General features: G+C 51.7%; 9 protein-coding genes across 9 annotated transcripts; 4 read left to right on the top strand and 5 right to left on the bottom strand.

Moving 5' to 3' along the window:
• Nucleotides 1–40: 40 nt before the first annotated feature.
• On the bottom strand, nucleotides 41–1,497 carry M431DRAFT_85458 (hypothetical protein; the record flags this gene model as incomplete). The annotated part of the gene is made up of 3 exons (XM_024923561.1): nucleotides 41–1,072; nucleotides 1,145–1,281; nucleotides 1,347–1,497. The coding sequence occupies 3 exons, from the start codon at nucleotides 1,495–1,497 to the stop codon at nucleotides 41–43; spliced, it is 1,320 nt and encodes a 439-aa protein (XP_024774878.1).
• An 890-nt stretch (nucleotides 1,498–2,387) lies between these two features.
• M431DRAFT_495416 (hypothetical protein) lies at nucleotides 2,388–5,111 on the top strand (the record flags this gene model as incomplete). The annotated part of the gene is made up of 2 exons (XM_024917352.1): nucleotides 2,388–2,602; nucleotides 2,672–5,111. The coding sequence occupies 2 exons, from the start codon at nucleotides 2,388–2,390 to the stop codon at nucleotides 5,109–5,111; spliced, it is 2,655 nt and encodes an 884-aa protein (XP_024774877.1).
• Nucleotides 5,112–5,657: 546 nt separating this feature from the next.
• Nucleotides 5,658–6,019, bottom strand: M431DRAFT_84582 (hypothetical protein; the record flags this gene model as incomplete). The annotated part of the gene is made up of 2 exons (XM_024923447.1): nucleotides 5,658–5,847; nucleotides 5,922–6,019. The coding sequence occupies 2 exons, from the start codon at nucleotides 6,017–6,019 to the stop codon at nucleotides 5,658–5,660; spliced, it is 288 nt and encodes a 95-aa protein (XP_024774876.1).
• A 1,693-nt stretch (nucleotides 6,020–7,712) lies between these two features.
• On the bottom strand, nucleotides 7,713–8,951 carry M431DRAFT_531202 (hypothetical protein; the record flags this gene model as incomplete). The annotated part of the gene is made up of 4 exons (XM_024920820.1): nucleotides 7,713–7,948; nucleotides 8,254–8,550; nucleotides 8,592–8,755; nucleotides 8,824–8,951. 4 exons carry the CDS (start codon nucleotides 8,949–8,951, stop codon nucleotides 7,815–7,817), a joined length of 723 nt encoding a protein of 240 aa, XP_024774875.1. The 3' UTR covers nucleotides 7,713–7,814.
• Nucleotides 8,952–9,601: 650 nt separating this feature from the next.
• On the top strand, nucleotides 9,602–10,407 carry M431DRAFT_5769 (hypothetical protein; the record flags this gene model as incomplete). Its single annotated transcript, XM_024921509.1, has 2 exons — nucleotides 9,602–10,100; nucleotides 10,265–10,407. 2 exons carry the CDS (start codon nucleotides 9,602–9,604, stop codon nucleotides 10,405–10,407), a joined length of 642 nt encoding a protein of 213 aa, XP_024774874.1.
• A 980-nt stretch (nucleotides 10,408–11,387) lies between these two features.
• On the bottom strand, nucleotides 11,388–15,129 carry M431DRAFT_143841 (glycoside hydrolase family 47 protein). Its single transcript, XM_024912664.1, has 2 exons — nucleotides 14,739–15,129; nucleotides 11,388–14,660 (listed from the first exon to the last, which is right to left on the bottom strand). The coding sequence occupies exons 1-2, from the start codon at nucleotides 14,898–14,900 to the stop codon at nucleotides 11,634–11,636; spliced, it is 3,189 nt and encodes a 1,062-aa protein (XP_024774873.1). The 5' UTR covers nucleotides 14,901–15,129; the 3' UTR covers nucleotides 11,388–11,633.
• Nucleotides 15,130–16,385: 1,256 nt separating this feature from the next.
• On the bottom strand, nucleotides 16,386–17,124 carry M431DRAFT_438859 (hypothetical protein). Its single transcript, XM_024915178.1, has one exon. The coding sequence runs from the start codon at nucleotides 16,984–16,986 to the stop codon at nucleotides 16,423–16,425; it is 564 nt and encodes a 187-aa protein (XP_024774872.1). The 5' UTR covers nucleotides 16,987–17,124; the 3' UTR covers nucleotides 16,386–16,422.
• Nucleotides 17,125–24,769: 7,645 nt separating this feature from the next.
• M431DRAFT_554373 (hypothetical protein) lies at nucleotides 24,770–25,541 on the top strand. The gene has a single exon (XM_024921398.1). It carries the CDS (start codon nucleotides 24,787–24,789, stop codon nucleotides 25,273–25,275), a length of 489 nt encoding a protein of 162 aa, XP_024774871.1. The 5' UTR covers nucleotides 24,770–24,786; the 3' UTR covers nucleotides 25,276–25,541.
• Nucleotides 25,542–26,098: 557 nt separating this feature from the next.
• On the top strand, nucleotides 26,099–27,089 carry M431DRAFT_438791 (hypothetical protein). The gene has a single exon (XM_024915177.1). It carries the CDS (start codon nucleotides 26,265–26,267, stop codon nucleotides 26,937–26,939), a length of 675 nt encoding a protein of 224 aa, XP_024774870.1. The 5' UTR covers nucleotides 26,099–26,264; the 3' UTR covers nucleotides 26,940–27,089.
• The last annotated feature ends 837 nt before the right edge of the window (nucleotides 27,090–27,926 follow it).

Genomic DNA, 27,926 nt, shown 5'->3' with positions numbered 1-27,926 from the left:
ATCGTTGCAGAGGAAGACAATGATGGACAGTGAGGCGAATTCAAAGGGTGATTTTAATTGCATCCTTCAAATGGCCTTCTGTCGGGCAGTAGGGGCACTTGTATCTCGAGCCCTTTGCCATGTTGTGCAAACTCTCTCTGCAAATGACATGTCCGCACGGTATCATCATTGCAGGGTTCTGCTCTGTCGTCTGTTCCTTGCTGACGGGGCACACAAAGATGGAGTGGTAGATCATAGACGGCGGGAGTGGTGTTTCAAAGGCCAGTTCGTTCTCCGTCGTCCATTCCGTCTTCTTTTCCTTCATGTAGGTTGTGTACTTGATGAGCCGTGGGAGGGCGATGGACCCAGCCGTGACGGCGACATATAGCGGTGATTCTGCCGACAAGCCCAAGAGAGAGCAGAATTCTCTGGTGAAAGAGGCGGAGACGTCTTCAAAGGCCGAGTCGATCTGAAAGATGTGACGGTACGGGGATGATTCAATATTGGGCGCAAAAACCATAGCTCCGCACAGCTGTTGGATATCCTTCAGATGCCTTGTCTGGAAGCGAGCAAAGTTCTCTCTTGCATATCTCAGCGCGCCCATTTGCCCATTATTCTCATCGTCCGGAAGGCCATTCACCTCTGGGCCCTTGAACAGCCAGACAAATTGCAGCTTGCACAGTTCGAATTCTAGGTTGCTTCCCGTCGCCTCCAGTCTGCTGTTGTTTTGGCGCGCCCACTTGATCGCCGGGCCCAGATTCCTGTTTCTCAGTTCCGAAAGGAGGCTGTACATTTCAGCAAACTGCCCTTGTAGGTCTTCGGGATAATCGTTGGCTCCGTGCCCGCCGCCTTCCTCTCCCACTCCGTCTTCTTGTATCATATCGTCATCGCCATCTTCGTCCGTCCTTGCCGTCCGAGGAGACCAGGCGGCGTCTAATGAATGGAGGGGTTGGTCTCGTGACTCGCGTACAAAGGTCGATGCAACGGAAAACTGGCCCTCCCGAACGAGATGCATGGCGATAGCGCGATTTATGAGTCCGGCGTGATCGGCCATGGCGTCTGTTTCCATCGGTAGTTCTCTATGCGGCAGGGCCTTTGGAGAAACGATTAAAGTCAGCATTTTACATGCAAGCCATGTAGGAGGTTGATGTATTTGGACGCGTACCTTGTCTAGGGCCTTTCCGAAGCTCCGCTGTGCCTTTGTTACATCTTTGAGATCATTGGTGATGGCATCGAGGCGATCCTTGACGGGATTTTGAAGTGTAGTCATTGCCATGCTAATTCGATGAGAGTCGGCGTCCGCTTCCGAGATAAGACATGTTAGCTACAGCCCAGAGTCATTGTAGTGAAGTGAGGGGATCACACACCAGCAGCAACCTGCTCTCTGGCCGCCACGAGGTAATCGATAATCTTGTCAACATCTTGGATGGCGGCTGTAAGATTCGACCTTCTCATACGAGAAAGCTCGGCCTGCAGCGGGCCAAACGGCGAGGTAATGTCGCCGCCCAACGCAGCCATGGTCACTCGCAGAATGTCTTGATTGTGAAGCAATGTGGAATTCTACTGGATGGAGTCGTTCGTTAAGCTCGTAAACTAAGTCATCGGGATGTGAACGAGGGAAAGTTTGCCCTGTAAACAGGATCTCCAAGAAGTCTTTTGTTAGGTCAAGTGTCAAGTTGACCGATGGCGGTCGGTTGGAGGTTGTCATCTAAGTACCGCCGGAAGCTTATCGATAGCTTGGTACCAAGCCAACACAGGATTAGGATAGCGGAGGAATGCCCTTGTCGAGTTATGCAAATAAGCACAACGACCTTATGCAGGTTGGTGCTCCATAATACAGGTTCCAGGTACCTTACATTGGCATCTAGTAGTGATTCATACATTGTGTCAGGTTTTACATACCTGCAATGGATGGTAGTAATACTAGCTGTCATGATTCAACCCTTTGGTCATGCAAAATGAAGTTTGATATGGTTCATGTTACTGTCACCACCTCATCCCATGTATATTACTTCTTGGTAGGTACCCAGTACGGAGCAGACAAACCGAAATGACGAGCATGATTGAGAGGCCTCACTAGCAGCCTCGGATCAGCGGTGAACCCCGTTAAGGAGCAGGCGTGCCCCGCTCTGGAGCCGGAAGCAGGCCGCTGCTCTTTAGCTGCAGCTTCAAGATGCATCAATCAAGGCACCAAGGTCTCGAGTCTGGAGTAGTGGTTAATAGTGCGCTGCCACCTTACATCACATGCCGCTTCCAGCTGGAATACACGTACTAAGCCACAGCGAACGTGCAGGCGCCATAATTCCAGGATCGCCAGCCCGGCCCAGATCCTGGTTTTGGTTCTGGATCTTGCTGCCTTCAAAGATGCTCCTTGATTAGCTTGCCTCCAGGGGCTGGCCAACTCCACAATGTCCTTCATGCCGTCCTTCTCCCAGGACGGGAGGGTCTACCGAGACGAAGACTTCTCCGGGACGTCCAAGCTGGATCGCCGAACCACTCGACCTCTTCCGTCAGAGGGCATCTCGACGCTCCCTGAGATACAACTGGTAGACTCGAGGCCCATGGCGTCCAGTTCCGCAGTGCCGCAGCGACACCTGGTTTTCCCAGATCCGATCGCTTTCAAGTAAGTTTCGACGAGGGTCCAGGATTACAGGTTGCATGTTGCAGCGCCGCTGACTGTCTTTGACCCCAGGTATCTCGAAAACGACCCGTGCGTGGAAGTGGTCCAGCGACGAAGCGTCCTCTGCGGCTACGACCTGTATCTTGTCGAGCAGTGGGCCTGCTCCAGGAAACCACCGACTCTGGTTATAGCGACCTACACCGGTAACGACAAGGATTCCATCGTGGTTGGGGTGCTGGCGGTGCCGGCAGACGAGAGCCTATTGTCCGAAGAAGTCCGATTATACCTAAAGAAGACGGAGCAAAACCATGCGCGACCAAAGAATACCGAGCTAGGAGAGCTCATGATCACGAACCTCAGCAGTTTCCCTTCGTCGCTCACCGTCATCGCAGTGCCTGATGGAGATCTTCGGAAGCACCGTCACTTGTTTATTGTGAATGAAGATTTGAAACGGCTGGGATGTTCAGGGCGATCTGGTCTCACGCTTACGGAACCCACCGAAGCGACGCAGTCCAAATTCCAGCAGCTGTACAGAACCAGTGATCGAATCCCATTCAATCAGTCGGTGGTGGAACTCATCAAGCTTTGCCAGGTGGCCTTGTTCATGTTCGACAAGTTGGATCACGCATACATCGACGGTCTGCTTTGCGATGTCACGGAGAAGGCGATTAGCAACTGGTGGACCGAGGTTGGGGCTGAACACTACAACTATGAACCGACAGATGGGATTTTAGGGCCATCGACAGTTGCAGCTCTGTTAGGGATGCTATTGGGCGCGAGGAACCGGCTGCATTCCCAAGGTGCTCCTGTAACAAAGGACGTCTTTGATCTCGAGAGCACCAAACGGGGCATTTCCTACTTTCAAAAGGCCCTGAAGCTCGAAAGGACACGGCGATTAGACCAGCAAACACTCTTCAAATTGCACACGGCAACCACGAAAGCGGCGGTCAAAGAAGACTGGGGTGTGCAAAAGGCCATCAAGTCGACGGTTACAGAAATTGGAGGTAAAAGGGGAGAGATTGTTATCGACATGGTGTCTGGAAAAGACAAGGGTGGTCTTGCCGATATTGAAACCGTGGACATTGTCAAATTTGCCAGCTTGGCATATGGCGAAAGGCCAAAGTGGCTTTGGCATGGCAAACCGCGCCGGACACCTCTTGAACATCATGACCAAGATCAAGATGTAGTTCCGCCGCTACCAAAGACGGAAGCAAGCAGCCAGCCCGGAAAACGAACGCACTCCTTACCAGTGGAGGATGAGTTGGAAATGAAGCGGAAAGATGAGCTGCTTTCTCCAGATGTTGGGACTACTCTTCGACCAACTATGAGCATGCTGGAGGGCCCAGGAGAAAGAGACGCGCTACACAAAACTGTGTTCAAGAGCGTTGCCGGGAAAATGAGCGATGCTCGATCAGGCTTTGGGCGTTTTAAAGATGTGGTTGGTGCTAGGGGACGAGGCCATGGAACGCGGCTGTCCATCTCAACTAAGGAGGATGTCTTGGAAAACGGAAACGGATCTGCCAACTATCAGACTCTTAGCATTCCGCCGAGCCCTGCCGCTGTGGTTAGCCGAGCCTTTACTTGGAAGACGAAGCCGGAAGAATATCTCTCTGCTATCAAGAGGGGAGACCCTGACGCTTTGCCTGGACTTGTGGCGGTGTCTTCGCCCTCGTCAACGGCGGACTTGAAAGCTTCGAGGCTGCTCGAATATGAGAGGAAACCAAGAGAATCGGATAGGTCGTTGGAAAATCTCGGTCCGGACATGTACCAGTACTCGCACCGCCGGACCGCCTCGGCCGTACCATCAATCGGTGATGAGAGCGATATCGAAATCATCTGTCCTGGTATTAGGGAAAGATCAGATTTACGGCAGCTGGCACTATCAAGACGCCGCAGTTGTGATGTGGCAGAGCTATGCTCAAGGAGAGTACTCGATGAGAATAGGTGGGCACGTCGAATGTCGTTTGGCGATGCTGAAGAGGCTGTCTTGTCTTGGGATGAACTCGTCGACTTAATGGACGAGACAGATGATGAAGATGAGGCTGAAGCCCGAGCTGTGCACGCTCGTCATCTCGCTCAATACATTGATAACATTGTATATGGCATCGAACCCTGGGTCAACGACAAGATCAAGTTCGTCCAACTGCTTGACGACAAATATAGCAGAGACAAGGCGGAGATACAGAATCTGCACCATCAACTCAGCGAGATCTATCATCGAGTAAAGTACAATTCGGACGAAATGCTAGCGGAAGAACGTGCAAGCCTGACGGAGAGCGTCAAGGAGATTGAAATTCTTACGGCACGCCTCGATTACGAGATCAACGCTTTGGTGCAGAAAATCAACGACGTGGAAGACGGCATCCAAAACTTTGAGAGACAGGTTGAAGACGTCGAAAGACGAGCGGACGAACTGAGAAAGCAGCTCGAGACGGAAAGCTGGCTGCATTGGTTTGTGAGAACCTTGACCGGCGTGGGGACCGGGCCCCATATCACCAGGTCTGTATCATGATGCAAGTATATATATTGTGTATTGGAGTGTTATTCTCTCGCTCCTTTGTTGTTGTGTTTCTTTTTCTTCGAACTCCTTGGTTCTTATATCATTCTTAATCATCGTTTGCTGGAAAATTGGGCTGGAGTTGGAAAATCATTACATTCATACGGCATACATGGAACATTGGCGTTTTACTCATTTCCATGTCTCTTTTTCGCTTTATTGTCTTTCTTGCAAGAGGATAGATACCATTTTCGCAGAGGAGATGTTTTGTTGACTCGTCACGATGACGAAGCTGCCCCCCTGGACAGCACTCAGTATAGTCTTTGATAGCTTTATACATCTTTGACATGACATATGTATATCCATGATCCCATCATATCATCAATGCCCCCCTTTAAAACTCAGGCAACTAACTCCCCATATAATCGTACAAAAATTCCCATGACATCCATGTTTCACGGCCAGGAAGAAGACATTGTTCGATATCAATTGATCTCCCTCTTTCTTGTGTTTTCCTTTTTTGAGTATTCTATAGCTTTACACTGGGGGACTGTCCCTTTTTTAGAACAGTCCGCCCTGAGGTCCTCCCGCGCCCATGGCCTGGCCCTGCTGCTGCATGATTTCGCTAATCTTCATGGACGTGTCGAGGAACTTTGCGGTGCAGCGGTCGAGGCAGACGGACTCGCCCTTGTTGAGCTCGCCCTCGCGGTAGTCGGTGGGGACGCACTTTTTCTGGCAAGTCTTTTGCAGGCTGCGTTTTTGATACATTTAGTAAATGCTCTTTCTCCAATTCGCATGAGAAAAAAAGAAGAGAGAGAGTTTTACCGGTTGTAGGTATCAGCCATCATGCGCATCTCGCCCTCGACGGCAGCAATCTTTTGCTCTGAGGTGGGCTGGGGACGACCGATTCCGAGGAAAGACATGGTTGTTTTTTATTTTCGTGTTTTGTTTTGAAAAAGGAGAGGTAGAATATGGGGTGAGGGTTCGTTCCTTGGTGCTTGGAGGTGGATAATGAGGTGGTTTGATATTGCTGTTCGGGCTTTGTATGTCGTCACAGCTTTGGAGATGGGATTTGAGGTTTGGGAGAGGAGCAAAATTTCCCTTCCCGGCAGGATTGATTACATAATGTCTTATCGATAAGGAATATTGATGAAGAGCTCCGAGTTGGTCTTTACGATCAATATGTTGTAACCTACATAGACGAAAGGGGAAGGAAATGGATTTCCTCGGCACTTGATGTATGAATCTTACTTAGCCTACATGCTATTATATAATGTCAATTCCCGAGATGAAAAATTCACCGCCTTGCGCGATGTTTGCAGACCAGTGAGCAATGAGGTGATGAGGCTAATGCGCTGTGGCGCTGATAGAACGCTGGCGGGGTGTTGGGGTTGGGGAAGAATGGAGTAAAACACGGCCATGTAATGTAAGATGAGACGGTTTGCTTTTAGGCTGCAGAGAGATGATTCCACAATGCTGAGAACAGGCAGCTAGGTATGAATGGGTATTTATAACAGGACCGCTTGTGTGGGCTGTGCTGAAGTTGTGATTTTGTGTTGAACTTGAGAGGTACGCGGACCTTGGCAAGTATAAAGCACAAGGAGCAAAGTATCAATTGGATGGATGGAGGGATGGATGGAGAATGGACGAATGGGCGTCTGGTATAGGGAGAATAGCATGGCCTTGGCGTGGCTGGTTGCATTTCGAATGCAGCTGGGCGTTGACTCATAGGCTCCGGCTTGATCTGATTCCCCAGAGACATGCACCTACTATACCATTGATGCTGTAATAATAATTCATTCTCTCTCAGTATACGAGTAGGAATGCAAGTACAGCATATAGCCGCCAGAAAGAAAGCAAAAAGGCCAGCATGGCACGGTCGCACCCAAGAACAAAAAAGGCCGGAGCACTAATAGGCACGGCATGGGGTCCTCACGCCATCGATTGTGTAATAGGCGTACGACGGTTACGACAGGAACGTGCCACAAAAGGAGGGGTGGGAAAACGGAGGACGGGAACAAGGAGGACGGACGCTGGGCCTTTAAGTTCTAACTTTGTTGCCAATAGCCAGTCGCTGTTGTCCATGTTTCTACGGAGCACGAACCTGTGAGAACAAGCCACATCGGGGAGACGGGAAGATGGTGACACGGATGCGTTTGTGGAGGTGGGTAAGCTTTGCGCAACATGTGCCAGCCTTATCTTGATATTGGACGCGGCGACGGCGAAGGAAAAGGTGTGTGTGTGAGTATGTGCGTGTGTGTTTGCGAGCTGCAGCCAGCACAGAGCTCTAATGCCCAGTTCCAGACCGACACACGGCTGATGAGACGGTGAATACAATGCACCAAGAAAGAGATGGATGAGAGAAGAGTGACGAATGAACCGAGGACGGAGCCACCCAGACCATGACATGTCGCTTTGTGCTCGGGCTCATTCACAAGTAGTAGATACTTACATAACACACCCACTTGCTCCAGCAATCATCACTTATAATAATACGGCGACAAGACAAGCAAGTTGACACAGGGCGAAACAGGGCGGAACAAGGGGCGAAGCGAGGTGGAAAACGGTAAACGCAGAGACTCTTTCTACTAGCCATCGATCAAAAGGAAAAGCAGTCTTTCGCTACATGCTAACGCAGCGGCCGATGGGGCTCCAAGGCAAGGTGTAATACAGAGTACATGCATATCATTCGCGCGGTGCCTCTGCGGCCAATGAATCTCACGCCTGGGCGGCGTCTTGGCCCGCCATTTGCTGCTTTGCTTGCCTGCGAGGGCGATGGATCGGAATAGCGGCCGTGTGCTTGGACGGATCTAGGACCTGATGGTCTGTCTGGTCCATAATACAGATAGATACTGTAGGTGTAGAGAGATAGATAGGTAGATACTGCAAGATAAAGATGGGACTGGACTTTTCCGTGCCTCGGGATTGCAGTACTATCATCATCCAGCACATCTGCTGTGCTCGTACAGTAGCATACTCATAGATATGGAACTTGCTCTAGTGTCACAGCAAAGCATGGCATGGCATGGCATGGCATAGCATTAGCATAACATGGCTTACCACCTTAATCTTACGGAGGTCCCGGGCATTGATGCTCATCCTCGCCAGCATCATATCGGGCTGCAACAAAAAACGGCCCGGCTCGGCAGTGACTGACCAGCCTCATCTTTGTCGCGACGGTACCGAGTACAGCATAGCACAGCACAGCACAGCACCACAGGTACCTGGCAATCCATGGCAATGCCCGGTATAGCAGGTCGATGGACTGAACTGCTTGCTACAGTATTGCTACCAGGTGCTAGGATGATTATCGCGCACGCAGCCTTTGCCAGCTTGGGGAGGAGTGCGTACAGTAGTCCCGATGCTTGGTTCCCAGATGGAACCTGAGTGATTTTATCCGGGCGGCTGAGCCAGTCAGTGCTAGCAGTAGCAGCGAGCCAAAAGGGACATGAAACTGAAGCTCCAGCCCAGCCCAGCAAAGCGAAGCAAACACACCGACAGTTGACGGGACTTGGAAGCTGAGCGGCGGCCCGGCGGTCCATTTGCAGTAGTTGGGGAAAATTGGCTGTTGGTTTGCTTGTAGGTAGCTTGCGGCGTTGGGGATGTACTTGTGCACCACAACGGCCCAGAGCAGGTACCGTCTCATGCCCAACGGGTACCTGGATAGGTGTAGCTGTAGCTGGTCGTGGTACGAGTACGGATACAGTAGCATCAAACCTACTCGTACCGAGAACCTATAGTAGCATGGGAGAAACTTGTTTGGCAATTTCCATTTGCTTGTGACGGCCACGTTGCTCCTCCGAGCTTTGAGCGAATGTACTCGGTACTCCATATTTTCTCGGAGGCGACAGGCATCTCCCAGCGCTTGGCTACCGGCCCGAGACTTGATGGGCAATTGCTTTTGCTTGCATGGAGCAGGTACCGACGGGGTAATCTGGACTAAGGTACGGAGCAGGTGCAGCCGTAGCTCGATGTTTCTGATACACAAGCTGCAGTAACCACTGCATCGTATCGTATCGTACCTTCCCCTCTGCTGCTGTGCTGTTGCTGTGTGCACCCCCTCCATCTGCGCTGGGCTTTGCTCTTGCCAGCTGTGAATGAATTTTTGTGTATTTTTTGCATGGACTGTACTTGTTTTCCCCACCAAAAAATGCTGGAGGAAGGAGAGACACAAGCACCAGAAAGAGGAAAGGAAAGGGCAAAAAAAAAAAAAAAAAAGTACACACCACCCCTCCTTTTTTGCGCGCGCTGTTCACGGCGCTGCCCGCCATACTGTACTTACTGTAGACGAAAAAAAAAGAAAGAAAAAAAAAATCAATTCCCGTTTCGTGCTATCTCGGCTTATCCTGCCACCCCAAAACAAAAAAATTCACACCACCCCAGAAGTCTGCTCCTATTGCTGTCTGCATCCTGTCTGCCTAACCTCCTCTGACTCTCTCTCACCTCCTCTTTTCCTCTTCTTCTTTCTTTCTCCTCTCTTCTTCTTTTTTTCCCTTCTCCTCACCATGTCCGCCTCCACTGAGCCTCAGGACATCACCACCTCCTCCTCCAACAGCCAAGATGCCTCGGGACGACAGCCCTCCGCCGCCTCCTCCGCCGCCGCCCAACTCGCCAGTGCACAGATAAGCCTGCGCAAGACGCTGCGCGAGTTCCCCGACTTCCCCATCCCGGGGATTGACTTCGTCGACATCATGCCCCTCTTCGCCAACCCGGATGCCCATGCCACCCTGCTGTCGGCCCTCGAGCTGCAAATCTCCCAGTCCTTTGGCGACAGCAAGCCCGATGTCATTGTCGGCCTCGACGCCCGTGGCTTCCTCTTCGGCCCTGGTCTGGCTCTGCGCCTCGGTGTTCCCTTTGCCGCTGTGAGAAAGCAGGGCAAGCTGCCCGGCCCTTGCGTCACTGCCGAGTATATCAAGGAGTACGGCAAGGACCTGTTCCAGATGCAGCAGGACGCCATCAAGGAGGGGCAGAAGGTGTTGATTGTTGACGATATCATTGCGACGGGTAAGTTGCATTTATGATTCCACCTGCGATCCTATCCTATCCATGATCACATTGCACGATTCCACATCTCATGAACCCATTGGCACGCATTGTGCGCCCATCGCCAATCCTTTACCTCCCTCGGCACATCTCCCGCAGATATCAAGATGCTAACTCGCACACAGGTGGCTCGGCGGCAGCGGCAGCGGATCTTGTTCACCAGCTCAAGGGTCAGGTCATTGGTTACCTTTTCATTCTCGAGATTCCTGGCCTCAACGGCCGCGAGAAGCTCAGCGCTCCTACTACTATCCTCATTGAGAACCCATAAATCCTTCTCGAGAAAAAGCCCTCATGTCCTATTCTCTCCATAAGCGGCGCCACTCATCCCACATCAGACGACATGATTGGAAAGCAATTTTCTCAACACCACTAGCCCTCGTCGACTAGAAGCATTCTCCTCGGACGAAACATTCTCATCTTCTCGATGCGCTTTTCCCCACATCGACTCGAGGCGCAACGACGGACGATTCTTCTCATGCTGGGGGGGCTGTGATTCTGACTCCTGTAGTCCTCATCATCGGCACGCTTTTTATATACATCAAAAGTTGTTTGCTTGGATCTTATTGAAACTTTTTTTCCTAAACATCATCTTATATATCTCCTTACCGTTTTTCTTATATTTTTTTCTTTTTTTCCAATATGGGGGTTTCTTTTGCAAATTACAAACAAAAAACCAATAGACTATGGAAAGCGTTTCTTCTCTCATCGGGAATGGCGACTGGATGACGTGCTCTGTCCTCATTCCTACTTATACGTTTTATATATACATATGACATAGACCACCTTGCGCTTGCCAAGGATTTTACGGAGGGGAAACCAAAGGAAACGAATCTTCGACGATGACGAGGACGAGAGTGGGTTTACGGAGAGAAGAAAAAAAAGACGTTGGGATGGAAAATTGTTGGGATCAAGGTGGGCATATTTAATAATCACGGCTAGGGACTTTGTGCAATGAAACTCATCTCTTTGCTTTTTATTTTACGTGTAATGAGGTGCTCCCACATGGCTCCGAGCCGGTACGCATAATGATGTCGGTAGTTGCATTTACCTGTGACGCTTCTTGACTGGTGCTAGTACGTTGATGCTTGATTTCACGACATCAAAAAGATAAAGATTAGAACGGGTTTGGATGAACATTTATATTATTGAGAAGTTCTTTATTCTCATTAATAGTAGATACAGTAGTTTAACTCTTCACTACACCTACACCACAGTTCTTCAGAGATTTTTACTCTTGATTTAGGTATGGTCAAGGTCACGAACATGGTCAAGTATCTTTCTTCATCATGTCGTTAACATATTCTATCTAATTTGTTCAAGGTTACCCTATTTTCCAGATAACAAACTCCGCAAACTCCTCCTCTTCGAGTCCATTCTCTGCAACGCTCGTACCCATCTATGCAAAAATGCTGATACTATATGCGTGTGATATGTAACTAATTGTTCCTTATATATATATAAACAAGTCATGTATTGTATATCCTAAATGCCACCCTACAAGACGGCGGCATTCTCCACAACGAGCCCCTGGCTCTCGACCCGATACTTTCTCCTCATGCCCACGCCCATAGCCCTGCCAAAGCGCTCGTAATCGCCCTGGTCGGCCCTCATGAGGACCATGGGGATGCCGTGTAGGCGCTTCATCCCCTTTGGCGTGGTCTGCTCCCTGTCGAGCAGCGGCCGAGGGAGGTCTCCCCTATCGCGGACTACGCCGTCGTCGTCTTCATCGGCGTTATCCGCGTCCGTAGGCGGCTCGTCGAGGATGATGACTAGCTGCAACGACTTCTCGTGGGGCGAGAAGCTGGGAATGTTGTCCAGCTTGCGGCTGAAAGAGCAGCCTCCGCGGCGCATGACGATAACCTGATGCTCACGCGGTGCGGCAGCAGGGAGCGGTCCGTCACAAGCCTGATCTGCGAGATAGACGGTCGACCAGGGGAAGTTGAACGCCGGGTATTTTGCATTGTAAAACGGGTTGCCGGTGATGGGAGTGTCCGGGATGGACGGCATGGGATACGCGCCGGGGCCAGTCGATGTGTATGCGTCGTAGCTGTATATCTTAGCGGTGGCCTCGCTGGCGTCTGACGCCGGGATGGCTGTGTAGACGGGTTCAAAGACGGAGGACACGGCGCGGAGCAGAGATTGAAACAACGAGTTTGAGGCCAGGTTTTCGGCGTTGATCGTGTCGTTGTCCATCATGTCATCCATCTCTTCGTCGAGTAGTTCTTCGAACGAGTCAAGCGTGCTGTTGCTAATTTCTGGGTTGTCCACGAGGAGCTCAATCTCCACCGCGTCTTTCCTTCTCCTGCAGGAAAACACCTCGTCCTTGAGATGCTTAATGTGTTCGGCGTGAAAGAAGACGGTTTCATAGCGGCCCAGCTGAGTATTGCCAATGTGCGTGATCCTCCACTTGTAATCTCCTGAGGTCTGGTCCAACACTTGCTCGAGCTGGAGTCTCAATCCTTCCAGCATGTTGACCGTCGGTCCTAAATGCGTCTGCCACGAAAGGTGCGTGCCGAACCGCGATGCTATACCGCTGGTAAGATCGTTGGCCGGAAACTCTATCAGCGATATGATACGCTCGGGAGGAGCAACGCATGTTCCGTTCTCGGGCAACATGCTCGGTGGAAGAGTCCACGGAAAGATGGTGTGGTTCGAAGTGGCCCTGTATCCGACCACTCGCCCTTTCTTCTTGTCACGCATCTCAACCAACTCGAGAGGGCCATGCACGTTGGGCGTCCTATATAAATCTGTGAACCGAGAGACGGCAAATAAGTCTGGCCTGGCTGCGGTGGCTGAACTCATCAGATGGTGCTCCAGAGGTGCTGCTGGCGCAGGGCAAGAGTTTGTAAAAGTTTCATCATAATAGGTGTAGACTGCGACGTCTTTGCTCTTCTTCGCTTTGCGAGCATTTTCTCGGTTAGGACTCCCTCGCTTGCTTTTTGGTATAATAAGCGGATGGCCTTCTGTGGTAAAGACATAGGCGGCATCCATGTTGTTTAACGGGTGATCTGGATCAAATAGCAAGTACATGTACTTTGCCGTTTCTCCCAAAAAGAAGCTCTCCATGCGGTCTTGCTTCTCGCCCGTCTGAACATCCTGAAGCCCAGCCCAGCCGCATTCAGCGTAGCACCGACGCATGATGTCGCGGAGAACCATCTCGCCGACATGAAGGTACCAAGGATCTCTAGTAGCACGGTAAATGTGGTATGTGGACTCGATAAACTCGGGTCTTCCGGGCCACCAGCCGATGCCTGCCTCAACATTACCCTCGCGAACTGACCAGCGCTCAGGTAATGCAGAATATCGCGTCCACAGGGCCGTGTAGACAAGGTTGGCTTCAATAGCCTCCTCGACTTCACCAGCCAAAGCTAGAAGCCCCGGATAGAAAGCACCCAGACTATCGATCCACATAGCGTATGGCTGACCCGTTGCACGATGATTGTTTGAATAATAGGGAAAATGGCTCCTGTCGGTGTACAAGTACCGCTTGACCGACGCGTGAGCTTGATGCCATGCTTGGAGGAAGGCATCTGACGTGTGCATCTCAGCCGGCAGAGGGGGGTGAAGGGAGTTTGGATCCAGCCAGCTGGTCGTACTATGTTTGCGAGACGTGGAAGCATTGGGCATGCCAAGGCCAGAGAGAAGGATGTGACTCTTGAGCGCATATTCAAAGAAGCTATCCATGCCTGCGCCAATGCCCGCATGAGGACCAATCCACAGCCCTCGTTCGGCGTCGATGCCGTTACCGATCAGGCCGATTTCGCTCCTGCGATGCCAGACTTCCCAGAAGGCTCGTTTGGCAGCTTGTTCGAACCTAGGGTCCCCCGTGAGTCTACTCAAGACGGTAAATTCAAGTACCAGGCTCCCAGCCCCAGCACTACAGGTCTCGGTAATCTCTGGACGGCCGCTTTGCTCCTCCATTGCCTCCGCCAGGTTTTGGTTGAGAGGAGAGTTGACGTAAAAGGGGATGCCGCTGCGGAGATTGACCCGAGGATATGGGATACCGGTTGGGGTATAAAAAGCAGGAAGCAGTCGTTCGGAAAGATCGAGGGCAAGTCTTAGCAGCTGGCCGTCGTACTTTAATCCGTTCGGCCACGAGATAGGAGGCAGCTCCAAGGGGTCATCGCCTGCGATTCCCTCTGGCTTCGGGTTGTACCCAGTAATGGGTAGCTCTCCGATGGCAAACAAGTGTGCGCTCAAAAGCCCACCTACGCCACGGATGACAGTCTCAAACACCTGCACTTTGCTGTCTAGGTCGAAGCCTCTAGCACGTATCCCAGCACCTGAAGGTCCTCCTCTGCCATCTCCGTAGTGGCGCACAAACTCGGCCACACCATCTTGAAAGTCGCTCAGAGCCTGTGGTCCAGTGTATGAGCCATCCTGCGGACCACCAGCCAGAATCGCAAGCGTGGATAGGCTGTCTATCAGAGTCAAGGAGTAGTTGCCAAGAGCGTCGTTCAAGCTGATTCGCCCGGGATTATCTCGATCTCGCGTCAGAGGAGCACACGATATTGGACGTAGCTAGATACATTTACAAAAGCATACTGGTCAGCTACCTTTCTACTATATGTACACGACGTCTGATGACAAATAACCCACCTCGTCCTCGGGAAAGGCATGCTCCATATAGCTGCTATACCCGTGATAGAACATGTCCACCGTGTCCTGCCGCAGCTGGGCCAGATAGTCCGAGCGCATGGCGCCGACCGGCCACAGCAGCGAGCAGCCCAGCCATAGCAATGCGACCATCGGCAGCATCATGTCGGGCCGTGTCCGCGTTTCGGGAGCTGGTGAGGCGGCCGCAGAACCGTTCGGAGAAGGCTGGCACGTGCCAGGCGACTCATTGGGGGAGAGAGGCGATGGAGAGAGGCGGCAGCATGGAGCTGCTCACGGCGGAGGAGCCCCTAGACTAGACGGCTCGCACGGACTCGCGGATTTTGCTCTCTGGCAGTCGTCGTCAAACGCCGTCGTCGACTGGCTTTGATCGCCATGTGCTGTCTGTCATCTTTGCGCAGCGCCACAGCGAATCGGGCTGTTTGGAAGTTGGACGAGACAAATCGTGGCTAGTGCGAAAGTGTGGCTAGTGCATCTCATCCGTACTCGGACAGCACAGTAAGGCTGCTTACCAAATCTCCGCTGTAGATGCTTCGTTTCTGTCTTGATGTCAACAATCTCATGCGAGCTTCAAGAACAATCATCGGCATGTCTTCCCGGTGTTATCTCCCCGAAATGATATATCAGCCGACGGGGATACTACATTAACTAGACGTAGACGATCCTTTGGCGAGATTCGAGGCAATATAGCATTGAGTCATCTAGCGAGAGATAGAGGATCGCTACAGCTCGCTCCATGATAACTGAGGTGGTATTGTCCACGCCCCCCCAGCGCGTCTATCGCTACGCATATTCGCAAGCCGGTTTCTGTTTCCGTATTATATTCCTACGGAGTACAATGACTATCAGGTAGTGAACTCCGTTCGATTACAGCGAGGCGGATTGGACGGCATTGATCCAACAGCTGCGGATCTACAGTACTATCCCCAGGCCGTGGTGCCTGTACCCGGTTCTTGGTGTAAATGCTGTATTCGGCATTTCCGCTGGGCAACTTTCTCCAGATAGATATGGAACCTCGATGCCTGCAAAGGATTGATGAAGCATGACCAACAGGGCCAAATCGCACGCCTACAGGCAGGGATCAGAGCCCTGCTCGCAAAACGGGGAGTGTGAAACTGGAACCTGGAGGATCATCTCAAGAGTGTGTAACACGAGCGCTAAGCCCAGCCATCCACGGGCGTCTATTTCTGCGCCAGCACACACAGCGTCTGCGGCATGGAGGAGCTGTGAAAGGTCTCGCCAGTGGCCTCACGACGATAGCCGCGCTGAACAAATGTCCCATTGGATGTTGTATCGTCTCATGATTGCGAGTGTTGGTTGCAACAAAGTCGAATAACACGCGGTGTATCTCCATTGGATGTCCGAGAGCAACAACGTATTTCGTATCAGCACGTAGATATCCGTAGACGACATGTACGAGTACATTGGCAGGCAAATTTGCCCAGAAACTGCGTGGGATCTGGCCAAAATCTTACTCGAGCTTGCGAGAGCAGACGAGCAAGCAGGGATCAGAGCTCTGCTTCTAGCATCGAGACTTGCCCATCCATGATGCCACAGGTGTGTCTATAGCACAGCTCAGATCAGCGCAGCACAGCAGATGAATCCTTACGAGAGTTGTATGTGCTGTACTCCCTTGAATCACCTTGCTAGCGAGCCCATTCCTCTCAAGCTAAGCCCAGCCCACACGGCCTTGCTCCAAGTAGAGCGTATCAAGCAGGACATGCATGGCCAGCAACAAGAGTAGCGATACGTACGTTCCGTGTCCCCCCACAGCTGAGAGAATCATGGCAAAAAAACACCAATTTTTTTCCTTTCTCCTCGGCGCTAATTCGAGCCCGGACCCTGTGAGGCTTTTCGTTTCCGCATCTCCCACCCCCTGGTCACGAACTGCAAATCCGCCATCTCCCCGGCCTCCCATCCCCACTGCGCTAGGAAATAGAACAAAGAAAAAAAGCCCATGTATTTTGTCCGGGTTAATGAGTGCTGCTCGTACAATGGAGACTTTCAAGGGCCAAGGCAAAATATCCACGCGGACTTCGGTCGGTTTATTGCCCACGAGGCTTCTGGGATTTGGGGCGCTGCCGAGGGGGGCGTTTGGTGGTTCGTCCGAAGAGCGAGGCTCACTCCGGCTGCCATTTGTGCCTGCATGGGGATGGGTGGTCAAATGGAATGGCCAGGTACGGTAGATGCTACGGCATGTCAATGTATGGAATAGGGCTAAATCTGTCAGCATCAGCTTCTGGAAGGCTGATATTCTGCTGATTCAGGTTCGCTTTCTATTTGGATGGATTGGTGGAATCTATGTGAATCGGGTCGCGATAACGGGCCTGGCGATGCGCAACACTGCCCATCCGAGATCCATCTCCAGGCGCTGCCGACTCCGCCTTTCAGTTTGCCTTTAGGGGCCCTTTCCAACAAGAAGCGAGGAAAAGCGAGAGAGACAGAGGAAGAGAGTCCTGCAGTAAAAGGTGTTGGTTGAGCCAGCTGGTGGATACTTGCGCGTTTCTGATCCATTCCTGTATCGACTACTGTAAGCCGTTTCTCGCATCACCGCATCACTCCATGTCCCTTCTTCGCAAAATACAGCAGTAAGCCATCTTGGCACTCCGCAAAACGGACTTGTTTCGCACATCACATTGAGCAACCTGGCTTGGTACAGTATCGTACAGGTCTAATAACCACTATCCCGCCGGATGCCTCTCCCCGTTAGCCCTAGCTCGCAGCAAATCCAAAAGGCTTCCACGCATTCTTCCGTGGCACGGCTCTGGACTAGGAGATTATCTTTGGTGCTAGCATCTCACACTAGGACAGCCGGTCAAATTGTTCGCGCCATCGCTGTTGCTTTTCTGGCTTGCTGGCTGGCGCTGTCTTGTGCCCGTGGCCGGCGCGAAGAGCCCAATCTGAACAAGGTCCCTCTCGAACCCCCGGAGTCGAGATTAGCGCTCACAGTCCACGACGTTTGAGATCCGTACTGTGAGTACTTTGGATCCTCTTGTGTTCCCTTGGCTAGTTGAAAAGCCGTCAGGGGATCAAGTCTCATCTCACAATGGGGCGCCAGCAAGGGGGAGGGGGGTCGGAAAGGCTGATCATCCACGCACGAATAGGTACTCGTCCAAGTCCAAAGCATCGCCATCTATCCCCGACTCAGGCTAGGACGGTGAAATGATGGCATGGCATGGCAAGGCTAGACCCCTTGCCCGCAGAAAGAGGCGCCAGTTTTTCGTCTTCCGCGACAAGCTTCAATTCGCAACAAGGGATCGGATGCCTGCCTGGCCCTGCCGAAGAGGGATGGATCTGTATCTGTACGTCGACCGATCGAGTATGAACCCGCCAACGGACACGTTCCGCTCGCCTACGGATATCGTCGTCTTTGGTTGATTTTTTTCATTTATTTTTTTTCTCTTCCATGATCATCCAGGGGTGGTACTACTACCGATACTCCATACGTTGTCCTTGGCCTTGTGTGTGTCCGGAGCAAGCCCCCTCCCCTACCTCGATGAATTGCGACACACACACACCCGTCCATCCATTGTGGTTCATACAAAATTCTCCCTCTTTGGCAATCGCCGATGTCTCTTGTTCAGGGTGTGGATCTGGCGAGACGAACGACATTCGGGCGTCTCCAGATCACATGGCTGATAGGCCATGTAGCCTTCTCGAAAGGGTGGTGGAGAACGACTTGGGGGTTAAATAAAAAAAGACGAGAAAAGAAAAGAAACGAGAGATTGTGTGATTCGCACCAGACGCTCGTGGCGCCCACGCCCAGATCCCGGGCTGCCGCGTCGCCTGCCAACGCACACCCTCGACTCGACTCGGCTCTTTTACTCTTTTGCTTGCCAGGCGAAGGGCTAGACTCTGTACAGCATTTACAGATGGCTTCAATCCCGTATGGCTGAAGGGGATACATGACCCGCAGAGTGGATTTGCGCAGACAACTTGTATTGTGTTGTTATTGTCATGCAGCCCTGTGTGCTAAAGGTGCAGTAGATGCTGCGCGCAGAGAGACAGAGACAGAGAGAGAATATCGGACAAGCCGCAACCTTTCGGATCGACTAGAACTGAACGGTGATGGATCATGCAAGCAGCAAAGCTTTCCAGATTCGGACGTTGCATCTGAGCATCGTACTCCGGCTTCCAACACCGTTTCTGTCAAGCGCCTAGACTCTTACGCCGTGCAATCAAGCTTGGCCGGTGACAGACGTTGAAGCACGTTGTTGGCTTTTTTGACAGCTCCCCTTGTTTTATGGGGGTTTGGTGATCATCTTGTGGGGAAGAGAAAGGGCTTAGTTAGAGGCTTTTCCGTTCTTTCTCACTCCGAAGCATGTCCATGTCCATGTCCATGTACATCAACGGTCAGGTTAATCTTGGGGGTACTCGTACTACTGTACTGAATCTCACCCCCTTTTTCTCCGCCACGGATGGTCCTCTCCCCGAAGTATCTTTTGATAGCGGCAACGGCAACGGCATAAGGGTCCATTGTCGTCGAGTCATGGACGGCACTGCTGTACCTTGCAACTGATCAACGACACACTTTGAATCTAATTTCTGCCCCCGTCCAGTTACACCGAACCGGCCCCCCGAAGCGTAAAACGGAACGGAGCAACATGCAAACTATACTACTGCAGCCACGAAAAAAATAATCCATAATAATAAAGCCACTAATAACAAGCCCTCGTTCGCTCCGTTCGAAGCGAATTGCAAACCATTGAAAAAAGCAATTGGGCTAAAATCGGATCCGCAATGCAGCGAAGTGACGGGTGATGGACAATAAGCCTGGCGTTTAGGGCCGGTATCGACCTAGCGCTGTTCGTAGTGAAACACAGGGCCCTTTTTCGAATCGCAAGAGTTGGCGAGCCTTTGTACGAGTTGTTGAGACATCCGAGATCGTCAATTGTCCTTCTAATCTTCTTCCGGGGACGGAAGCCGTCATGGGTTGTTGTTTTCCAAGTGGGAATGGATACGGGGGAGTCGGGATTCTCGAGGACTTGGAATCCATGTTATTGATTTTACATTGGTGTAGCTCGTGAGCGAGTTCGACGTTATTTGCCCCGACACTCACAGTGGAGATGCCTGGAAATGAAAACCACAGTCGAGCTCGTCCGAAGGGAGAAGCAAGATGTGGCCGCTAAATGTCTCACGCCTCTACCGTTCCAAACCCCAAAGGGGGGGAGGGGCCGTTGAATAGAGAGCCTCGAAAGCTCTCAGCTTCGTCTTTCTTCTCATGGATGAATGTCTCTCTCATCAATGGAGCCTTGCTGACGATGCTGGAAAATAAGGGTATCAATTGTTCTCTCTTTTGTTAACGCAAAAAGCCACGCCTCAAACGTCCGCCCGCCCTGATCGTTTTTCCCATTCCCACGTGGCCTCATCGAAACGAAGCCGCCACAAGGTTGTCAACACTAAACTAGAAAGGAACTCTTTTCTTATAAGCTCACCCTTCAGCCTTCGCCAGTTACTCGTACTACTCGTTCACCAGAGACTTCCCCCCCTCCAAGCCGCCTGATTGTTTTCTCCTCCATGAAAGTGGCTACAGTATGTTTTCTCCTTTCTTAGTCCGGGCCGGACCAAGTTCCCCCATCCCCCATCCCCCAACCCCCAACCCCCCCCCTAGCGTGCAAACCGATTCTCCCGCTAGAAAGCGCCATTACTTGGGCTTTGAAAAGGCAAAAGCGGAGGTCTCGGAGCAACTCTGAAGCTTGTAAGGCTCTCCTCGTGGGTGCTAGATCGCTTCTTCTTCATTTACAGTAAAGTCTGGTAGGGGGAGTGTGTAAAAAAAGACAATGGGCGACTAGCAAAGGACGGATCTTGCTTGATTCTCGGCCCCATTTCAGGATTGTGCGCCCGAGAATGGATCTCAACGGTTCGTTTCTCTTCTAGTTTGGCGGGAAGACGGTGCCGGATAGGTCTACACCGTTTTATCTTGTCAAGTTCAAGGCGTACTATAGGTGAAAAGCCTCCTCAGCGTAGTTTGACCAGCATAAACGCTACTCGTACATGTATTGTAACATTACATCTCGAGTCTACCCACTCAGCCTTGTGGAAATACTAGCGGAAAGTTCATTCTGTAGTGCTGAAAGGGGGGAGGCAACGAGACTAATCTAGGCACCGCGTTGGTCAACTCAGCGCCTCACCTGCATATCGCGTTGTGGCGGCTTCCTTCAAAAGCAAGCCTGGCGATCCGCGATGATTATCCAAGTCAAGAAAGGGGTGTGTGTGTCGAGGATCATCATTATTTGTCAAACAAGCATGCTACATCGTACGAGTTTGGAAATAGAAGCACCTTTGCAAAGGGCCAGGGTAACACAAGGGAAGAGAAAAAAAAAAGCCGACTCGGCACATAAACGCAACAGCCCCCCCAACAAATCTCGCGATGTATTTCCCCTACGGTGTAACTTTCTCGTCGGGGAATATCTGATTAGCCCACGAGTGCCCCCAAGATCTTTCTTCATTTACCCCCGGCAAAAGCAAGATAATGCACACAGCCCTCTTGTGTACCGGATAGTACCTAGGTAGTTGCCTCGTATATCTGAGGAGGAGGGAATCCTGGGAAGCAAAGCAAGCAGGGTGCCGAGAAGGAATGGGGGACTGTCAGATGACCAACTGGACGGCAATTGTCCGTTTGTTGACCCCCCTCAGGGAGACAGCCACATGCATTTCTGCGTTTGCTCATTTCCTAAAGTGGCAAAAAAAGGGAAAGAGTTTTTGGGGGATTGCTGCTCGTAGCCGTGATGGTAGCAGACTTAGACTCGACGGGGACATACGCGGAGACTTAATCATTCAAGCCATTTCTCGTGTTACAGACTTGGAAAAATACGAAAGTACCTTACATATTGGTATTGAAGAGGGGAAAGAGTAAAGTTAAGCATTGTGTGTAATTTGTTGTGCTTAAAGCTCAAATAATACTGACGTTCAACGTTGATAGGATAACGTCTTGTGTTGCACAGACGAGATGCCTCTACTATGCGCCTACAGCATTAACCACTTACACCATAACAATATGTGCAATCAGTTAGCATAAAGAGACAGCTTTGCCAATTAATTATTCTCATTCATGCATTAATAGCAATGAATCCTTCTGCGGTATGCTTTCATCTCTCTCAGCTTCAAAGGGTGCTGATACATAGCGTTGCCATCAAACCCCTAGTAACCTCCAGCGCCTGGCGGTTGTCGGCTATTAGCAGTCCACCTACAGTGAGAGGGTACAGTACAAGAGGTCCCTGTCCGCACACCCCTCCCAACCCACAACCACAGCATGGCAGGCTGTTCAATGAAATAAAGAGAAATAAATACACGCCATAAATGCAAGCAAAAAATAGAAAAATAAATTACAAATATCGAGAATAATAAACAGAAAAACAATGATACTAATAAACCCTGCACCCTCACCATTGAAAATGCAAAAAAAGAAGATACAAACAAACTCCCACACGCCTGTACTGTACCCCTCCCCAGACACCAAAAAAGAAGAAGGGGGGAGTGTCTGTACATCCACCTTCCTATCTTCGTATTACCCAGTGCGAACTACTTCCGCAATCGTTACACACAAATGCACACTGGACAAGACAAAGGATCCCCCCCATGCTGGGCACATCTTCAATACGGACAAGCGCCGGATTTTGAAAGGAGGGGGGTGGTTACGGATTTTGCAAAATGCAAGGGGGGAGGGGGTGCGAAAGAGAAGAGAGAGGGGAGGGAGGATTCTGCTCTGTTTTCGCCAATACAAGCGCAGCAAGATGAAAACATGAACCCAGAACTTTGCTCGCTACAAATGGTATGGAAGCACCTTTCTCGGCTTAACCTTGTGTCTAGGGCTCTCTCTTGGCTGGCGGAAGGATTCGTTCCACGTCAAAAGAGAGAAGGGAAAAAAAGGAGATGAGTCAAAATGCCGAACAAACACCGTATGCACAGGAGATGTGACTTCTTGCTTCTTTTTCTGTATAGAAGCAGGATTCCATTCCATGCAAGGATCAAAAAGATAAATGAACGTCCGGCTTTTCTCCCGCTGGCCGATGCGCTACGGAACAGACATCCGTGGTATTAGCCTGGGGGATTTGCGTACCTAGTAGCGTAAGGTAAGGAGAACCTGCAATAATAGCATCAAACTCTTTTGTCGCCTCATGCAGATTGCTATGGGGGGACACAAATACCCAGTCGGTTTCATTCTCTGTTAGCGCAGGGAAATCACAGGGCCTAGATGCGCAGCTTATTTTGTCCTCTGTGAGCGCTTCTCTCAGCCTTCTCTCCAAAGCTAGCATGGGGTATCAAAATTACCCGCTCAGCGCCACCTTTTCCCTTAGCGCAGGAAGATCACAGGGATGGAACAATGCACTGCTTATTTTGTCACCTTTCTGGAGATTAGGGAGATTGGGGAGATTGGATGAGGGCATACCTGAGTGACAAAAACAAGTCAAGCTTCCATGGCCGAATGCTACATCAAAGGCACCAAAAAGGGCACCATCTAGGCACGGCTACATGCCACACAGGCCATGCAAGTTATCGTCAAGGTACCCAGTCAGTTCATCTGCCTGATCTGTCCTCGTACGGGCGGAGGTGGCGCAGATCCGTACAACCACGGATATACAGCCAGTATAGCGTCAGACTCATTCTAATCTCCCCAAACGTCACGGATCCTATTGCATCCATCCGTTCATTCCAAACCACCTCATCTCAATACTTGTTTGAGTACCGAGTAAGCAGCGTTGCAATAGCTCGTCATTTCATTCCTCCGTGACAAGTGACGTCCCCGCCATGTATTTCCCCTTCAGGCGACTTCCGGTTGGCACGTAATCTGCCTCGTTCATTGGCGGCGATGCAGATGAGCATGCGCCAACAACATCGCTTGCGAAGCGGACTATTGCCGAGCTCAAATCGTCGGCTTGCCAGTGACATGCAGGTCGCATATGGACAGCTGCAGCGCAAATAGGCCGGCTTTGGAAAAACAAATGCTTTGAAATCCAATTCCAATTGCGCCTCGGGTTCCGGTTCAGCTTGCCTTCTCACAGTGCTGCACACAACAGGGTGGATCATCGTCATCCAGGCCCGATATTCAACGGCTGTCGCTTTTGGACCGCCTTTTGCTCTGCGCAAATCTCAGCACATCGCACCATTCTCCGCCCAGCCTCGGCACCTCGTTGCTACCCGGGGCCACTCAGACCAAAGTCCCCCCAAAACAACTCCCGAACAGCAGCGGCACAGTCGGGGCAGGCTGCAGATGCCATGCCACTGCAACCTGTTCCTGTCTGCCCTTTTTTACCTTTTCTTCCGAGGGCCCTGTACTGTAGCCATGGCCCCGTAGCATTCGCTCGCCTGCGTTCATCCGATATTTGCCACTTTAATACATTTGCCTGGACCTGCTTCTAGGGCAATTGCTCCGCATTGTACGGGTAAAGGGCAGAAAGCATGGATGATGCGTTGCCGGCACTTTCGCGTCTGTCGCACGTTCCACCAAACTTTGTCATGCGGCAGGCGGTTCGCCATCTTCAGCCTTCGGCACGGGCTCTGTGCCATATTCGAGAGGTGCCTGCTTGTCACGTAACACATGGTACACGCATGCTTGCATCATCCTGCGAGTGTGCAGGTGGATAAACTGGCCTGCCTCTTTCGCTGACCTCGCAATCCCTGCGATTCTGTATACGAGGGCGCCCATTAGCAGATTATGATATTTTTTCATGGACATGGACCTCGTCGAATAGAACTGCTGCGTCAATGCTTGTACGCTGCACTCGCAGCCCCCGCCCATATGTACTCTTGCATGTCGCTGTGCTTGTACTCGTACGCGGCCACAAATGGACAAATTGGACAGGTGGACAAATTGACAAAGCAGTCTTGCCGGCCAGTGTTGCGTAGGACCATCTTGGTTGATGGAGCGCCGCTTAGGGCCATGTTCGGCCTTTTGGAGCGCTACTCCGTCCAGGATGCCACGGGCTCCGCATTGTGACCCGTAGATCGACCGGCCGGGGCGCGCCGTTAACAGGAGCAAAACGCACGGCCGCCAGCCGAAGTGCCCATTTTGCCCTCCGAAAGTCATGCCGCCATGCTCTCACGCCAAACCTTGGTTTCTTCTGCTGTCTCGAGGGAAAATGAAGCCCAGAGAGTCAAGGGGGGAGGGAAAATGAGAAGCGAGGGAGAAGGGCAGCCCCCTTGCTCCCAGTCATTCATGTCCTCCAATCGTTCTCTCTTGTTTTTGCTGCTTCATGGGAGGCGTGGACCCCAAATTGCGAATCCACTTTCCACCGCGTCATTTTCCAGACTGTCGGGACGGAGGGGCGGTGGACAAGGCATGGGTGTTCCGTACAGTGCGGGTGCCGTCATCCGCGAAACCCGCCCGAAAATGCAGGCAAAAAAGGCAGACCAGAAGGAAGAATGCCAGCAAGAAAGGAGACAAGGTCATCGGAGTGGAAATGCGCGGAAATGCGCATCGAGGACACTTGCTCGTGCAAGTAGCACTGCAGCGTCCGAGTCCACTGTCTTTCGGCGGCTAAAGGTCTACGGGACCCGTTGGCAGATCGACCTGTTGTCCTAGCGAGCGGCATCGATGACTCGGAATCGCAGCTCCGCCGTGACAGTGTGGGCACATCTGGCACCATATCTCTCTGTATCCTCGTGCCATGTGCCCAGCCGTAAGTGCCAGGAGTGACCAGGTCTCTCGTAACATGACAAATAAATAGCAGAAAGATTGCGAATGGTAAATCCAAGAACCGGGGCCGGCCGTCTTTGACGCCCCAGATTCCGGGTTTGAGCAGAGCAATTGTGCTTCCTCCGCTTAGCGCATCTGAACAGACCATCCATGCTTCTCAAGCTCGGACTCAGCCCCAGCTGTTCCTGAGCTCACTGGCCCCGGACAACGCCCAGGGACTGCCACTGCTAAACCTGGAAGTCTACAGCGATCGTAGCAGGTCCAGTTCCTAAGCGATGCGATTCCAGGCCATCCATGTGCTGACCACCCTCGTGGCAAATCATCTTGCATTTCGCATTGACATGTCGTGATGAGCTGAACCAGGACAGCGCGCGGAGGCCGGAATCGCTGTGCCTGGGGTATCTTTTGTTTTGCTCCGCCCGGTTGCTATATCCGGACTACTACGCAAGTAGGATTCACGTCTCTGGCAGGACTTTCTGTCCACCTGCTGGCGCCATTTCACCCGAAGAGGAAAAGGAGGAAGAGACGCACAACGTACCACCATTCAGTTCAGCACATCAACCTGACGCAGAAACGGCACAATCCAAGTTTGGGGCGAGAGCGTGCCATTGCCAATGGAGTCGAGGATGAAGAAAAGCAGCAAGGTACAGTAGCATGGAGCACAAGCACAGTGGGCGATGCGAGCAGGCCAAGGGGAACCACGGATGTACGAGAGAGAGTGCCGCGGCCTGAAAGAATCAACAGACTCGTAAATCTCGTACTGTGCAAACGGGGGAGGCAGGCGGCATGGCTTGTGTTTGGCTGGGCGCTGGGCAGGCGCATGTGCACCTCTGCATGTGCAAAGTACCTGATACAGTGTGCAAAAGCGGAGCCACATGCGGATGGGGGACTGTGCAGCAGCTGAAAGGCGGCCAGCCGAACCAGCAGCGAGCCACTCCAACTGGGCGAATAAAAGGCCAAAGACTCTGAGACAAATCAAGACGCCTCAGCAGCAGGGAAAGGCAAACAAACCTTCAGTCGATCTCAGCCGCAGAGGAAAAAGCAAAGAGAAGCAAAGAGCCGCATCTCCCTTGCACCTTTTTTTTCCTTCTTCCTGGTTTGGCTTCTGCTCCCTCCCATCCCTTGCCGTCACCCCATCCCTCGTACTGTCTGCAGTACCAGTTACAACAACATGCGGCAGCGACATCGTCTCTCACCTCCCCCTCGTCGTCCTTTTGCCCCCTTCCAGGGTTCGTGATGCAGCCTCTTCTGCGTCAGGCAAGGCGCGAACCCGACAGTTGGGAACTGGTGGTGTGGTCTCGCAGCGAATTGGCTGGCCAGCCCGCAGCTGCATGCCTGCCTGCCTGACGGTGTCCGCTCGGCGCCTCTTGGAAGCTCTGAATGGACGAGATGCCTTGCCCATCTCACCTGGCCCTGCAAGTTCGACATGCTGCAACCTGGTCGGCCCCCTCCCTCCCTTGCGTTTTTCCTCTCTTTGCTCGCTTTCCTCTGCTGTTTGGAGGGCGTGGCTCGCACAGAGGGAAAAAAAGGACAACAAAAGGGCCTGGTGACGGTGGCGCTGCGGGAACAACAGGCCATTTCGTCGGTCGTCTTCTCGAATGTGAATGGCCAGGGTTCAGGAAGAGCCGCGTCGTTGTGTTGCAGGAGGGGTGATGACGGGCGAGAGATAAGGTGTTACGCCGGGATCCCACGGGTTCCCGTTGTCAATGTACAGTGCAGATCACACAGTGCACATCCAGACCTGCACTGACCAGGCGCTCGTCTTGCTCGGGCTTCGTCCTCCGCCGTTTCAAGGTGCTGAAGGACGGCCACGTAGGAGCATCCCCGCTGGCTAGCAGTCTTCCATGTTGTCATCTGCAGCGACAATGCCACACCCGCATGCGGCCCACAAGTTCGCCTTGAACACGTTGGACGCGCTTCCTTCTACACGTCCTCCATACACTCCATACAGGTAGAGGTAGCACAAGGTACTGTACTCGCACAGGTAGATGCGGTAAGCCATGGTACCTGTTACTCAGCCGCTCTCTATCGCCGACTGCGTAAACACCGATACCAATACCACCCGCAGTTAGGTATCTTGCAAAATTCATCTCACACGTATTCAATTAATTGGTACTGCAGTCTTTGTTTGGTGGTATTGAAGCTTTAGAGTTGTATTGATTAATCATATCTATACATTTGTTTATTCTGTCCTTGGTCCGAGTGCCTGTGGGCAAGGCAACATAAAGTCAGTGAGCCAACATGATGCATCCAGGCATATCGTGAGATTGTATCCATCTTGAGCCATCCCGAGTTTTTTCCCCAATTCCCCGGTTATTTGAGCGTCAATGAGAGTAAGGAAAAGAAGAAAAGGCAGAAATAGAAAAAGTACAAGGTGAGAGATTAAATGTACCAGATGGAGAGTAGAAAACAAGAGGGAACGAGAAAAATGTAGACAAGGACAATAACAGAAATCTTGAAGAGGAACATGTGGGTAACCAAAGAGGGAGTGATGACTCTTCGTCGAGAAGATTGAAGCATTCTAAGCAATGAAACAA

The sequence above is a fragment of the Trichoderma harzianum genome, assembly GCF_003025095.1.
Source record: "Trichoderma harzianum CBS 226.95 unplaced genomic scaffold M431scaffold_6, whole genome shotgun sequence".
NCBI lineage: Eukaryota > Fungi > Ascomycota > Sordariomycetes > Hypocreales > Hypocreaceae > Trichoderma > Trichoderma harzianum.
The sequence above is the reverse complement of the archived record's forward strand: the minus strand, read 5'-3'. Positions and strand labels throughout refer to the sequence as shown.

Excerpts from the sequence above, each read along its gene's own strand:
- M431DRAFT_438791 (XM_024915177.1), top strand. The coding sequence starts at position 26,265 with ATGCGGATGGGGGACTGTGCAGCAGCTGAAAGGCGGCCAGCCGAACCA.
- M431DRAFT_438859 (XM_024915178.1), bottom strand. The coding sequence starts at position 16,986 with ATGCTGACAGATTTAGCCCTATTCCATACATTGACATGCCGTAGCATC.
- M431DRAFT_554373 (XM_024921398.1), top strand. The coding sequence starts at position 24,787 with ATGCTCTCACGCCAAACCTTGGTTTCTTCTGCTGTCTCGAGGGAAAAT.
- M431DRAFT_143841 (XM_024912664.1), bottom strand. The coding sequence starts at position 14,900 with ATGATGCTGCCGATGGTCGCATTGCTATGGCTGGGCTGCTCGCTGCTG. Across the intron at positions 14,661-14,738 it reads ATGCCTTTCCCGAGGACGAG|CTACGTCCAATATCGTGTGC; the intron begins GTGGGTTATTTG and ends AAATGTATCTAG.